Source organism: Patiria miniata, unplaced genomic scaffold (genome assembly GCF_015706575.1).
Source record: "Patiria miniata isolate m_02_andy unplaced genomic scaffold, ASM1570657v1 HiC_scaffold_20, whole genome shotgun sequence".
NCBI lineage: Eukaryota > Metazoa > Echinodermata > Asteroidea > Valvatida > Asterinidae > Patiria > Patiria miniata.
This window is the reverse complement of record NW_024037059.1, coordinates 29,393,603-29,408,096: the sequence shown is the minus strand read 5'-3', so window position 1 is coordinate 29,408,096 and position 14,494 is coordinate 29,393,603. Positions and strand designations below refer to the sequence as shown.

The following is a 14,494-nucleotide window of genomic DNA, read 5'->3' as shown; positions in this document are numbered from 1 at the left end:
AACACTATGTTTCAGACTGGTTTGAGTCTGGATGCTGAGCGAGGGTAATTATCAGCATCCAGACTCCAACCAGTCTTAAACATAGTGTTTAATACCAGCCAAGCACATATTTATTCAATCAAAACTTTTCGGTTCAAAAGTCAAAACAAGTCAAAAATTACAAATTTCTAACGATTTCGTTAACACGCCAGCTATGCTGTGGTATATCTCATAAACAACTCCTATATTGACGTGCGCGTTGCCCGTAACACAGCGGTGTTTTACCAGCGGTTTAAAACCACCCACGTGACAGACTCTCGACCAATAGGAATTGCTAAACTGTTTCAGGTATTTCTGAATGTAATATGACACCATATGTTTAATCACTAATAAAGGTACAAGTAACAGCAGTTGAAGAATTAGAAAACCAAATGATGGCCGAAAATGAAGACCAGATGAACAGATCAATGAATATCTCCTAGTCCTGCCTAGCTCTTGAGGAAGACTCTTGATCAGATATCAAGGTAGGAAGGGCAGCTTGTTCTGGTACAGGCATGGATGATGGAGCTGCCATAGATGCAGGAACTGGAGCTGGTTCAAACAGTCTCGTGGATAGGTGATCTTGAATCCACTGGCATGCAGTGTGGACCTTGGTTGGCGGGCCTGGACATCAAAATATAAACACTGGTATTCTACTCCATATCTTGTATTTGATTTACAAAAAATGGTCCAGAGTCAATATGGCTTTAAAGGGAATATTCAACATTCGATTTTGCTGTAATTTTCAGAAATGGATGGATTTGGGGGCTTAGTATTTCATAGGAAATATTGTTGCACTGACTTGTTAGAAGTTTTGTGTTCGTAGATGCTGAAAAACCAAGAAAAACAACCATGTTCCTGTAGTCTGGTTCCCTGATCCACTTAAGATGAAACAGAGCAATTCATAGACGTCATGGAATTGTAAGGTTGGAGAAACAGTCTAGCTGGCTTGTACCCGTTCATAGGTGTGTAATTTATTGCAAACAAATGCAACCTAAATGAATAATGGTAATTTGGGGGCAGTATTTGAATAAAGCTAGTTTTTTTCCAACGCTGGTCGCCCGACCAGCATTGGAAAATAATACAAAAATACTACTTTTCTTAAAAATGACGGCACATCAGGTGCCATGATTTTACAGAATGCTTTAGACTGTCATTCACTAAAAGTCCAGTAAGGTATTTCACATTAATTTGGTAGTTTTGTTTTTTGATGTTTGCGAATGTTGTATATTTTCTTTAAGGTATCCTTAGCATGAAACGACTGAGAATATACCTAGATGGGATGCAAGTCCATTGCAGGTTACTCCCCAGCTAATGGCGGTACCCATTTATACTCCTGGGTGGAGAGAGGCAAGTATATAATAAAGTATAATGCTTTTATTTCAATGATATTTGTTTCCTATAGAATTCCTTTACCTGTCAATGAGAGGCATTTCAGTCCACCAACAGATGAAGCATTCACCTTGATCCCCATTTTTCTCAACTCCTTCAGATTTTTCCCCTGCAAATTGATGGTTTGCAGTGACTACAATTCTCACAAAATAATTTAATTTTGAGCATGACAATAAAGAAATCAAATTTAATTTCATCTAATCTAATCTATTCTCAATAGACCTTTATCATGCTGCCACCATTTCAGTTATGTTCCCTGTATCCAATAACAGTACTGAATGATAATGGGGTTTTTTTTGCGAAAAGGAACCAGACTATTTTCCTTCCAGCCTCGCTTTGGTTGCGTTGATTGGAATGGGGGAAAATATCCATGACTGCAACATGATAATGGTCTATTTCATTTGTAATTATTAGTTGACATGCATCCTGTTTGACTGAAATGTTTCAGATATATTTCCAAAGAAACATACTCTGCTTTTTCCTGACGGTAATAACCCTTATTTGACTGACACATGAAACAGCACAAGTTTATAGTTCAAGTACATCCATACCAATTCTAATTTCTGTTCTCAGACAAATAAGTTGTTTTAAAGAATTTTCAGACAATAAGAAAATAACTCATTGCCTTTTCCCCTAACGAATGTTATTAGACTTTTTCTTTCCTAACCACATTTGCTGCAACTGTACATTGTCAATATAGTTTGCAAATGTTGTGGGGAAAAAAGTAATAAAAGTTTCAAACTTACATTATGCCCAACAACTCTGCCATATTGTCGATTGGTACTGTAGTAATTTTCCCTGCAGTAAACAATTGAAAGAAAGCATACCAATTGTTTGAAACTATCCTGCTTATAAACTTGGATACTAACCTCATTTAAAGCTACAAAATACTACTATAGTAGTAAACTGTATGGTATGCAGTATTTGAGCATATAAGTGGCCACAATACACATAGCATTTTTTAGTATTTACCTGCATACATAATTTTTTGCAGTACTTTGTAGTATGTGGTACTTAATCCCATTTGAAATCTTAATATAATAATAACTTTGATAATAAGATGTAAAGATACCACTCACGTAATAATTTCTTCTGTCTCCTTTGCTGTTGTTAGAAGGCCCTCAACTTCATGAGCTGATATCTCCAAAATACCCTGAGTGACAAACAATAAGTCCTTTGCTGTGAATATTTAACAATTTCAAGCGAATGAATAATTTTTTCCATACTGTTAGAGAGTATTTTCTGTTGTAAGAATTAAGACCTTCAAATTCAAGTGCTGATTTTTGGATAAGTATTTTGTTGTGAACATAATTCCAAGTATATTTTCTAGACATCTTACCAAAGAAGTAAAAATGGCCAGAAAATCTTACCACTTCAACACTTTTGTGAAGAAGGTCCTTAGCTAGTTGAATGCTTTCAGCTGTGCCTACAGTTTGAAAAAGAGCATATCAAAATTACTTCATCTGGCATTATGTGTTTTTAAATAATATAATGACACTACTCTAAAGTTATTATAAGATTTCTGAACATATCAATACCCTAGAAGTGTTTCTTTTTCGTTCACAATTTCTTTTATGCACTTTGAATTTTTATTATTTCAACAAATGCTTTATCAAGTTATTTATTTATCTGACTATACACATTTGTTAAAGAGATGAAAATGGTAAACCACCATCTCAGATTTTATTGTCATAATGAGACAGACTTTTCTTCAAAGGTCAGCTTTTGTTAACAGTAAAGTGTGAACAGGAATGTAACAAAGTGCTGTGATTCGATCTGGGTCCTTACCTTCGAGGTGTAGGAACTGATGTTTCTCATCCAGCTGACCATAATTAGTTTTCACGTTGCAGTGTTGTTGGACATGTTTCAGATGTTTACCCTGAATCAAAATAAAAGGAGACCGTACAAAACTAATTTGTACAGATCTCGTTTAACAAGAGTAGGCTTTCTATAGACACGCTGGACCCAAAAGTCTTAGTTTTGGGACATTACTAATGCTCAGAGACTCAGTTTAGTAAGTCAGTCAGTCCGTGACTTAGTCAGTCAGTCTAGGAGTGATAGGACAGTCAGCTTGCGCATCCGGCTTCCTCTAAAACTGACTTCTGAAGTGAAATTGCTACCAAGCACAGGAGTCTAGTGCATTAAGCCTAGTTAATCTGTCTACCAGAGAACACACACTACATACCCTTTTCCCGATAACACGCCCCATCGAACCATTCTTGATCTTCAAGACAGCAACATGATATTGGTTATTGTTGGTTTCCCTCAGAGAGATGGCACTTGAAGAGGCATCAGGTCCCTCATGTAGGCCATCGGCTGCAGTGTGACTGTTGACATCAGACGGACTTGCTGTTTCACTGTTAATGCTCGGAGTTCCAAATGTTGCTCCCTGCTGATCCATCGTTGGGTTACGCTCAATACTTGACATGTTTGCTATATTCTCGATCATTTGGGAGGAGACAACAGTCTTGTGTTCATCAACGACAGCCGAAGCAACATCCTCCAATGTTGGTGGCATTACAGATTCCTCCTTGCAGCTTGTGTGAGGACATGCAGTGGCTTCTAATGGCAGGTTATCAGTTAAATCATGGTCCTTGACTTGGCAAATCTTTGTTGTATCCTTCATGCTGGCTGTCTTTTTATTATAACGAACTATTTCCGGACGGGGCACAGTAGCCACATCATCCTTGCTTGTATAGGTAGGACAGGGGACACTGTTTGTTCCCTGATTATCAGAACTAATGTCTGTTACGACATCTTCGTCAATAGTGTCATCCACACTTGACGAAGGGGAGGAGGCAAGGTCTTTGTCATTAGCCAGATTGTTCTCCACATTCAGTGGCTTTGAAGTTTCTTCCTCAGTGTGGGTAACAGAAGTTTGTTTGTTGGTAGATGTAGGACTGGAAACACTGCCTGTTTCCTGGTTATCAGAACTGATGTGGTCTGTGAATTTATCTCGGTCAAGAGTGTCATCAACACTCGACGAAGGGGAGTATGCAACATATTTGTCATCAGTCGGACTGTTCTCCACATTTAATGGCTTTGCGGGATCTTCCTTAGTTGTTGTAACCGAAGCCTGGGCAAGCTTCAATTTTTGGCCATCCGGCTGATTTTCGGGGCACATCACAGTGGGTGTCGCCTCAGCTGTTTCTTCCCCACTGGTGGAAGCAAGAGGCACAGCTCCTTCCTGGATGTCGATTGGTTCGGCAGGCTCTGATATTTGGCCATCCGGTTGAGTTTCGAGGCACATCACAGTGGGTGTCGCCTCAGTTGTTTCTTCCCCACTGGTGGGAGCAAGGGGTACAGCTCCTTCCTGGATGTCGATTGGTTCGGCAGGCTCTGATATTTGGCCATCCGGCTGAGTTTCGGGCCACATCACAGTGGGTGTCGCCTCAGTTGTTTCTTCTACACTAGTGGAAGCAAGAGGTACATCTCCTTCCTGAATGTCGATTGGTTCGGCAGGCTCTGATATTTGGCCATCCGGCTGATATTCGAGGCACATCACAGTAGGTGTCGCCTCAGTTGTTTCTTCCCCACTGGTGGAAGCAGGAGGCACAGCGCCTTCCTGGATGTCGATTGGTTCGGCAGGCTCTGATATTTGGCCATCCGGATGATATTCGAGGCACATCACAGTGGGTGTCGCCTCAGTTGTTTCTTCTCCACTGGTGGAAGCAAGAGTCACAGCCCCTTCCTTGATGTCGCTTGGTTCGGCAGGCTCTGATATTTGGCCATCCGGCTGATTTTCGGGGCACATCACAGTGGGTGTCGCCTCAGTTGTTTCTTCCCCACTGGTGGAAGCAAGAGGTACAGCTCCTTCCTGGATGCCGATTGGTTCGGCAGGCTCTGATATTTGGCCATCCGGCTGAGTTTCGAGGCACATCACAGTGGGTGTCGCCTCAGTTGTTTCTTCCCCACTGGTGGGAGCAAGAGGTACAGCTCCTTCCTGGATGTCGATTGGTTCGGCAGGCTCTGATATTTGGCCATCCGGCTGAGTTTCGAGGCTCATCACAGTGGGTGTTGCCTCAGTTGTTTCTTCTCCACTGGTGGAAGCAAGAGGTACAGCTCCTTCTTGGATGTCGATTGGTTCGGCAGGCTCCGATATTTGGCCATCCGGCTGATATTCGAGGCACATCACGGTGGGTGTCGCCTCAGTTGTTTCTTCTCCACTGGTGGAAGCAAGAGGTACAGCTCCTTCCTGGATGTCGATTGGTTCGGCAGGCTCTAATATTTGGCCATCCGGCTGATATTCGAGGCACATCACAGTGGGTGTCGCCTCAGTTGTTTCTTCCCCACTGGTGGAAGAAAGAGGCACAGCGCCTTCCTGGATGTCGATTGGTTCGGCAGGCTCTGATATTTGGCCATCCGGCTGATTTTCGAGGCACATCACAGTGGGTGTCGCCTGAGTTGTTTCTTCTCCACTGGTGGAAGCAAGAGTCACAGCCCCTTCCTGGATGTCGCTTGGTTCGGCAGGCTCTGATATTTGGCCATCCAGCTGATTTTCGGGGCACATCACGGTGGGTGTTGCCTCAGCTGTTTCTTCTCCACTGGTGGAAGCAAGAGGTACAACTCCTTTCTGGATGTCGATTGGTTTGGCAGGCTCTGATATTTGGCCATCTGGCTGATTTTCGGGGCACATCACAGTGGGTGTCGCCTGAGTTGTTTCTTCTCCACTGGTGGAAGCAAGAGTCACAGCCCCTTCCTGGATGTCGATTGGTTTGGCAGGCTCTGATATTTGGCTATCCAGCTGATTTTCGAGGCACATTACAGTGGGTGTTGCCTCAGTTGTTTCTTCCCCACTGGTGGAAGCAAGAGGCAAAGCTCTTTCCTGGATGTCGATTGGTTTGGCAGGCTCTGATATTTGGCCATCCGGCTGATATTCGAGGCACATCACAGTGGGTGTTGCCTCAGCTGTTTCTTCTCCACTGGTGGAAGCAAGAGGCACAGCTCCTTCCTGGATGTCGATTGGTTCGGCAGGCTCTGATATTTGGCCATCCGGCTGATTTTCGGGGCACATCACGGTGGGTGTTGCCTCAGTTGTTTCTTCCCCACTGGTGGGAGCAAGAGGTACAGCTCCTTCCTGGATGTCGATTGGTTCGGCAGGCTCTGATATTTGGCCATCCGGCTGAGTTTCGGGGCACATCACAGTGGGTGTCGCCTCAGTTGTTTCTTCCCCACTGGTGGGAGCAAGAGGTACAGCTCCTTCCTGGATGCCGATTGGTTCGGCAGGCTCTGATATTTGGCCATCCGGCTGAGTTTCGAGGCACATCACAGTGGGTGTCGTCTCAGTTGTTTCTTCCCCACTGGTGGGAGCAAGAGGTACAGCTCCTTCCTGGATGTCGATTGGTTCGGCAGGCTCTGATATTTGGCCATCCGGCTGAGTTTCGGGGCACATCACAGTGGGTGTCGCCTCAGTTGTTTCTTCCCCACTGTGGGAAGCAAGAGGTACAGCTCCTTCCCAGAGGTCGATTGGTTCGGCAGGCTCTGATATTTGGCCATCCGGCTGATATTCGTGGCACATCACAGTGGGTGTCGCTGCAGTTGTTTCTTCTCCAAAAATGGTGGAAGCAAGAGGCACAGCTCCTTCCTGGCTGTCGATTGGTTCGGCAGACTCTGATATTTGGCCATCCGGCTGATTTTTGAGGCACATCACAGTGGGTGTCGCCTTAGTTGTTTCTTCCCCACTGGTGGAAGCAAGAGGCACAGCTCCTTCCTGGATGTCGATTGGTTCGGCAGACTCTGATATTTGGCCATCCGGCTGATTTTTGAGGCACATCACAGTGGGTGTCGCCTTAGTTGTTTCTTCCCCACTGGTGGAAGCAAGAGGCACAGCTCCTTCCTGGATGTCGATTGGTTCGGCAGGCTCTGATATTTGGCTATCCGACTGATTTTCGAGGCACATTACAGTGGGTGTTGCCTCAGTTGTTTCTTCCCCACTGGTGGAAGCAAGAGGCAAAGCTCTTTCCTGGATGTCGATTGGTTTGGCAGGCTCTGATATTTGGCCATCCGGCTGATATTCGAGGCACATCACAGTGGGTGTTGCCTCAGCTGTTTCTTCTCCACTGGTGGAAGCAAGAGGCACAGCTCCTTCCTGGATGTCGATTGGTTCGGCAGGCTCTGATATTTGGCCATCCGGCTGATTTTCGGGGCACATCACGGTGGGTGTTGCCTCAGTTGTTTCTTCCCCACTGGTGGGAGCAAGAGGTACAGCTCCTTCCTGGATGTCGATTGGTTCGGCAGGCTCTGATATTTGGCCATCCGGCTGAGTTTCGGGGCACATCACAGTGGGTGTCGCCTCAGTTGTTTCTTCCCCACTGGTGGGAGCAAGAGGTACAGCTCCTTCCTGGATGCCGATTGGTTCGGCAGGCTCTGATATTTGGCCATCCGGCTGAGTTTCGAGGCACATCACAGTGGGTGTCGTCTCAGTTGTTTCTTCCCCACTGGTGGGAGCAAGAGGTACAGCTCCTTCCTGGATGTCGATTGGTTCGGCAGGCTCTGATATTTGGCCATCCGGCTGAGTTTCGGGGCACATCACAGTGGGTGTCGCCTCAGTTGTTTCTTCTCCACTGTGGGAAGCAAGAGGTACAGCTCCTTCCCAGAGGTCGATTGGTTCGGCAGGCTCTGATATTTGGCCATCCGGCTGATATTCGTGGCACATCACAGTGGGTGTCGCTGCAGTTGTTTCTTCTCCAAAAATGGTGGAAGCAAGAGGCACAGCTCCTTCCTGGCTGTCGATTGGTTCGGCAGACTCTGATATTTGGCCATCCGGCTGATTTTTGAGGCACATCACAGTGGGTGTCGCCTTAGTTGTTTCTTCCCCACTGGTGGAAGCAAGAGGCACAGCTCCTTCCTGGATGTCGATTGGTTCGGCAGACTCTGATATTTGGCCATCCGGCTGATTTTTGAGGCACATCACAGTGGGTGTCGCCTTAGTTGTTTCTTCCCCACTGGTGGAAGCAAGAGGCACAGCTCCTTCCTGGATGTCGATTGGTTCGGCAGGCTCTGATATTTGGCTATCCGACTGATTTTCGAGGCACATCACAGTGGGTGTCGCCTTAGTTGTTTCTTCTCCACTGGTGGAAGCAAGAGGCACAGCTCCTTCCTGGATGTCGATTGGTTTGGCAGGCTCTGATATTTGGCCATCCGGCTGATATTCGTGGCACATCACAGTGGATGTCGCCTGAGTTGTTTCTTTCCCACTGGTGGAAGCAAGAGGCACAGCTCCTTCCTGGATGTCGATTGGTTCGGCAGGCTCTGATATTTGGCCATCCGGCTGATATTCGTGGCACATCACAGTGGGTGTCGCCTCAGTTGTTTCTTCTCCACTGATGGAAGCAAGAGGCACAGCTCCTTCCTGGATGTCGATCGGTTCAGCAGGCGCGGATAATTGGCCATCCGGCTGAGTTTTGGGGCACATCACAGTGGGTGTCGCCTCAGTTGTTTCTTTCCCACTGGTGGAAGCAAGAAGCACAGCTCCTTCCTGGATGTCGATTGGTTCGGCAGGCTCTGATATTTGGCCATTCGGCTGATATTCGTGGCACATCACAGTGGGTGTCGCCTCAGTTGTTTCTTTCCCACTGGTGGAAGCAAGAAGCACAGCTCCTTCCTGGATGTCGATCGGTTCGGCAGGCGCGGATAATTGGCCATCCGGCTGATTTTCGGGGCACATCACAGTGGGTGTCGCCTCAGTTGTTTCTTCTCCACTGATGGAAGCAAGAGGCACAGCTCCTTCCTGGATGTCGATCGGTTCAGCAGGCGCGGATAATTGGCCATCCGGCTGAGTTTTGGGGCACATCACAGTGGGTGTCGCCTCAGTTGTTTCTTCTCCACTGATGGAAGCAAGAGGCACAGCTCCTTCCTGGATGTCGATTGGTTCGGCAGGCGCGGATAATTGGCTATCCGACTGATTTTCGAGGCACATCACAGTGGGTGTCGCCTTAGTTGTTTCTTCTCCACTGGTGGAAGCAAGAGGCACAGCTCCTTCCTGGATGTCGATTGGTTTGGCAGGCTCTGATATTTGGCCATCCGGCTGATATTCGTGGCACATCACAGTGGATGTCGCCTGAGTTGTTTCTTTCCCACTGGTGGAAGCAAGAGGCACAGCTCCTTCCTGGATGTCGATTGGTTCGGCAGGCTCTGATATTTGGCCATCCGGCTGATATTCGTGGCACATCACAGTGGGTGTCGCCTCAGTTGTTTCTTCTCCACTGATGGAAGCAAGAGGCACAGCTCCTTCCTGGATGTCGATCGGTTCAGCAGGCGCGGATAATTGGCCATCCGGCTGAGTTTTGGGGCACATCACAGTGGGTGTCGCCTCAGTTGTTTCTTTCCCACTGGTGGAAGCAAGAAGCACAGCTCCTTCCTGGATGTCGATTGGTTCGGCAGGCTCTGATATTTGGCCATTCGGCTGATATTCGTGGCACATCACAGTGGGTGTCGCCTCAGTTGTTTCTTTCCCACTGGTGGAAGCAAGAAGCACAGCTCCTTCCTGGATGTCGATCGGTTCGGCAGGCGCGGATAATTGGCCATCCGGCTGATTTTCGGGGCACATCACAGTGGGTGTCGCCTCAGTTGTTTCTTCTCCACTGATGGAAGCAAGAGGCACAGCTCCTTCCTGGATGTCGATCGGTTCAGCAGGCGCGGATAATTGGCCATCCGGCTGAGTTTTGGGGCACATCACAGTGGGTGTCGCCTCAGTTGTTTCTTCTCCACTGATGGAAGCAAGAGGCACAGCTCCTTCCTGGATGTCGATTGGTTCGGCAGGCGCGGATAATTGGCCATCCGGCTGATTTTCGGGGCACATCACAGTGGGTGTCGCCTCAGTTGTTTCTTCCCCACTGGTGGAAGCAAGAGGCACAGCTCCTTCCTGGATGTCGATTGGTTCGGCAGGCGCGGATAATTGGCCATCCGGCTGATTTTCGGGGCACATCACAGTGGGTGTCGCCTCAGTTGTTTCTTCCCCACTGGTGGAAGCAAGAGGCACAGCTCCTTCCTGGATGTCGCTTGGTTCGGCAGGCTCTGATATTTGGCCATCCGGCTGATTTCCGAGGCACATCACAGTGGGTGTCGCCTGAGTTGTTTCTTCCCCACTGGTTGAAGCAAGAGGCACAGCTCCTTCCTGGATGTCGATTGGTAATTCGGCAGGCTCTGATATTTGGCCATCCGGCTGATTTCCGAGGCACATTACAGTGGGTGTCGCCTCAGTTGTTTCTTCTCCACTGGTGGAAGCAAGAGGCACAGCTCCTTCCTGGATGTCGCTTGGTTCGGCAGGCTCTGATATTTGGCCATCCGGCTGATTTCCGAGGCACATCACAGTGGGTGTCGCCTTAGTTGTTTCTTCTCCACTGGTGGAAGCAAGAGGCACAGCTCCTTCCTGGATGTTGGTTGGTTCGGCAGGCTCCGATATTTGGCCATCCGGCTGATGTTCGAGGCACATCACAGTGGGTGTCGCCTGAGTTGTTTCTTCCCCACTGGTTGAAGCAAGAGGCACAGCTCCTTCCTGGATGTCGATTGGTAATTCGGCAGGCTCTGATATTTGGCCATCCGGCTGATTTCCGAGGCACATTACAGTGGGTGTCGCCTCAGTTGTTTCTTTTCCACTGGTGGAAGCAACAGGCACATCTCCTTCCTGGATGTCGATTGGTTCGGCAGGCGCGGATATTTGGCCATCCGGCTGATTTTCGGGGCACATTACAGTGGGTGTCGCCTCAGATGTTTCTTCTCCACTGGTGGAAGCAAGAGGCACAGCGCCTTCCTGGATGTCGCTTGGTTGGGTGGGCTCTGATATTTGGCCATCCGGCTGATTTTCGAGGCACATCACAGTGGGTGTCACCTCAGTTGTTTCTTCCCCACTGGTGGAAGCAAGAGGCACAGCGCCTTCCTGGATGTCGATTGGTTCGGCAGGCGCGGATAATTGGCCATCCGGCTGATTTTCGGGGCACATCACAGTGGGTGTCGCCTCAGTTGTTTCTTCTCCACTGGTGGAAGCAAGAGGCACATCTCCTTCCTGGATGTCGATCGGTTCGGCAGGCGCGGATAATTGGCCATCCAGCTGATTTTCGGGGCACATCACAGTGGGTGTCGCCTCAGTTGTTTCTTCTCCACTGGTGGAAGCAAGAGACACAGCTCCTTCCTGGATGTCGATTGGTTTGGCAGGCTCTGATATTTGGCCATCCGGCTGATTTTTGAGGCATATCACAGTGGGTGTTGCCTCAGCTGTTTCTTCCCCACTGGTGGTAACGAGAGGCACAACTCCTTCCTGGATGTCGCTAGGCGGAGTGTGGCCCTCAAAATGGGATGAACTTGCTGGTTCGGCCTTGGTGATGGTTGCAGGAGTATCGGTTGGGCTGTTGGTCGTTTTCCTCGTCATTGGCTCTAACGCTTTTTCCTCAACCCGGAGAGAAAGATGAGGATCAGTTCTCCGCAACACACCGTGAATGGGAATGGCATGACTGCGCAAAGAAAGTGGAAAGGCAACATTTTTAAGAGCTGAACCATTCCTCAACCGAAAAAACAATCAATGTTAATATCATCAAAGGTTAATAGTCTACCGTCAAAAAGTTCTTAACAAAGGCTTAGCTTTTATGTTAAATTAACACATTCTTTGTTTGGGTAGTATCATACAATATTTTCAGTTGAAATCTTTATCAAACTGTTAGTACATTGTTCTGAAGAGCATCTCTTATAGGTTCAGTTTTAGTTCTTTTCCGTACAGGGGTGAGTAGTATTTATGACTGAAAGGTCGCATGATCATTTATCATACCTCGTGATGTCATAAAGAACAGCTTCAAAGTCTGAAACCTGCTCTTGTTCCCAGACTTGATCTATGTCTGTCTCCATGGTGATCTCTTCTGTAGATCTAGGAGCCAGTCTCCTGAAGACAGCAAACGCTGCTATACCAGCGCCAATGGCGCCGGCTGCAAGAATCACTGAGATTGGTCTGGAAGGTGAAAAACATTATAAACTTTCTGCTCTCCTTAAATTCGTTAGCATTTTAATTTTATAATGAAGAAGTCCATGCTAAGTTGCTAATGATAAAATATCAGGCCATTCTAATTGTTTGATTTGAACTTTATTTTATGCGATCTTATTTGTTATCAAGGGCAGTGAGTAAGTAAGAGAAAATGTCTCAGTTTGTTCTTCAGACTCGTTTGTGTATTTCTTTACATGTGATCGTCTGCACTTATCCACTTTGAATAGCTCCTGTTTGCAACTCCATTATTTGGGCTGAATTAACGTAGGGACAATGGGCTCAGCCGGTTCTGGAAGACCAGTGATGGGCGGACACAACTGAGACGGGTAGTACGTACGTTCCACAGGCATATCGCTTCCAAGGGAAGAAGGTGTTTTGTATGATTGGATTCTGCAGTGTTGTTGTCTGAATTGTTGAGAGTGACACTGGTAAAACCGGTAGTTGGGAACAAATATGGTGGGCCGCATGGGATGGCTACAACTGAACAACCAAAGAGCTAGTCCCAACATATTTTGATTGTTTATATGGACGCACGGTACAAATGAACGACTTATGATCCACAAACTGTCACTTTAAAATTTAAATTATTATATTGAATGATTGCACTTCCGGTTAGTGGACATTATAAAGTTGATCGGATGAATTAAAGTTCCCACTGGCTTGTAGCATGAAAACGTGTTGTACAAAACCTGAAGAAGGAAAGTCAAGCTTTGGCGCAGACAGTAATTAAAACTGATTCAAGAAAAGTACAGTATAGGCCTAAATTAAGTATATATGTCTATTGTCTATATATGGACGCACGGTACAAAGAACGACTTATACATAAACTGTCACTTTAAAAATTGAAATTATAATCTTCAATGATTGCAATTCGGGTTAGTGGATATTGTAATTATAAAGTTGATCGGATGAATGAAAGTTCCCAAGTGGCTAATTGAAGCATGAAAACGTGTACAAAACCTGAAGAAGGAAAGTCAAGCTGTGGCACAGACAGTGATTAAAACTGATTCAAGAAAAGTACAGTCGGCCTAAATTAAGTGAAATTATATGAAATCATTTTTTCCCAAAAAGTAAAAACAAAGAAAGAAAGAAAGAAACAAACGGAAAAGCACTCACCTCATGATTCTTCAATGATTCAATCAATATCGGCAAAATAATTTGCAGAAAGATGTACGAAAAGCTTTTTTGTCTCTCAATATGAACGCAACTGGTTAACTCTGTCGAAGTAAAACGGTATCTGAATCGGTCTGTTTACTGTCTGTCCTTTTACACGTGTTGAGATGATCGTTTCATAGTTACCGCGCTGTGCTGATTGGGTAGATGCATTGTCTTTGTCATTGTGACGCAATCGGCCGGTAATGCGCAGGCGTAACGCTCGCGTATGAAACAAAAGCAACGCGTTGTCCTCTGTGGTCCTTGTGTTGCGCTCAGTTTGAATCATCACTGGTGTGTTGCTATGGCATTGCTACTTTTGTTTCTAGTTAAAAAAAAAACAACCACAAACAATCAGTGGCGTAGCACGGTCATTTTTATTGGGGGGGGGGGGTTACACATTTCTTGAAAAGGGCACTTGCACATTCGTGGTGAATTCACGTGGTGAATAGACTACGTCTATTAACAAAGTTAAGGGAAAATCCAGTTTTCTGGGTTAAGAAATACAATCATTCAGATAAGGGCTAATGACGACCAATCTTCGAGGCAGTTCGAGCTAGCATTATTATTTATGGCCCCGTACCGTCCTGTCATAGATACATTTTGCTACCGTCATGACATACAACTGAAGATATATGTTGTTAAAACGGTTGGCCCTTGTGTACGACGTTGTGAAAAAAAGGGGAAAAAAAGATGGAGGGCTGATAATTCCAAAACTGCAACGCTTATAAATAAGCAAAAAAGGGGCTTTAAATTGAACGCATCTTTTAGCGGCCCTACTCAGTACTTAAAAAAATGATACACTGGCATATCCAAAGTAAAATGGGGCCAAAACAAAAAGTAAAATGCTAAAATTCCTAAATTTATTCTAAAATTGCCTTGGAATGCAGGGAAAAACATGTTAGATTTCAAAACTTTCTGGGGGCATGCCCTCGGCGGACTCCCTAGGCTAGCCCCCCCCCC

The 14,494-nt window shown here is 46.3% G+C and overlaps 1 protein-coding gene across 1 annotated transcript; it reads right to left on the bottom strand.

Annotated features, from left to right (window-relative positions):
- Window positions 1-114: 114 nt before the first annotated feature.
- On the bottom strand, window positions 115-13,582 carry LOC119727992 (mucin-17-like). The gene is made up of 9 exons (XM_038200072.1): window positions 13,496-13,582; window positions 12,170-12,346; window positions 3,596-11,858; window positions 3,199-3,289; window positions 2,781-2,836; window positions 2,490-2,563; window positions 2,157-2,208; window positions 1,435-1,519; window positions 115-642 (listed from the first exon to the last, which is right to left on the bottom strand). Exons 1-9 carry the CDS (start codon window positions 13,498-13,500, stop codon window positions 458-460), a joined length of 8,988 nt encoding a protein of 2,995 aa, XP_038056000.1. The 5' UTR covers window positions 13,501-13,582; the 3' UTR covers window positions 115-457.
- Between the last annotated feature and the right edge of the window lie 912 nt (window positions 13,583-14,494).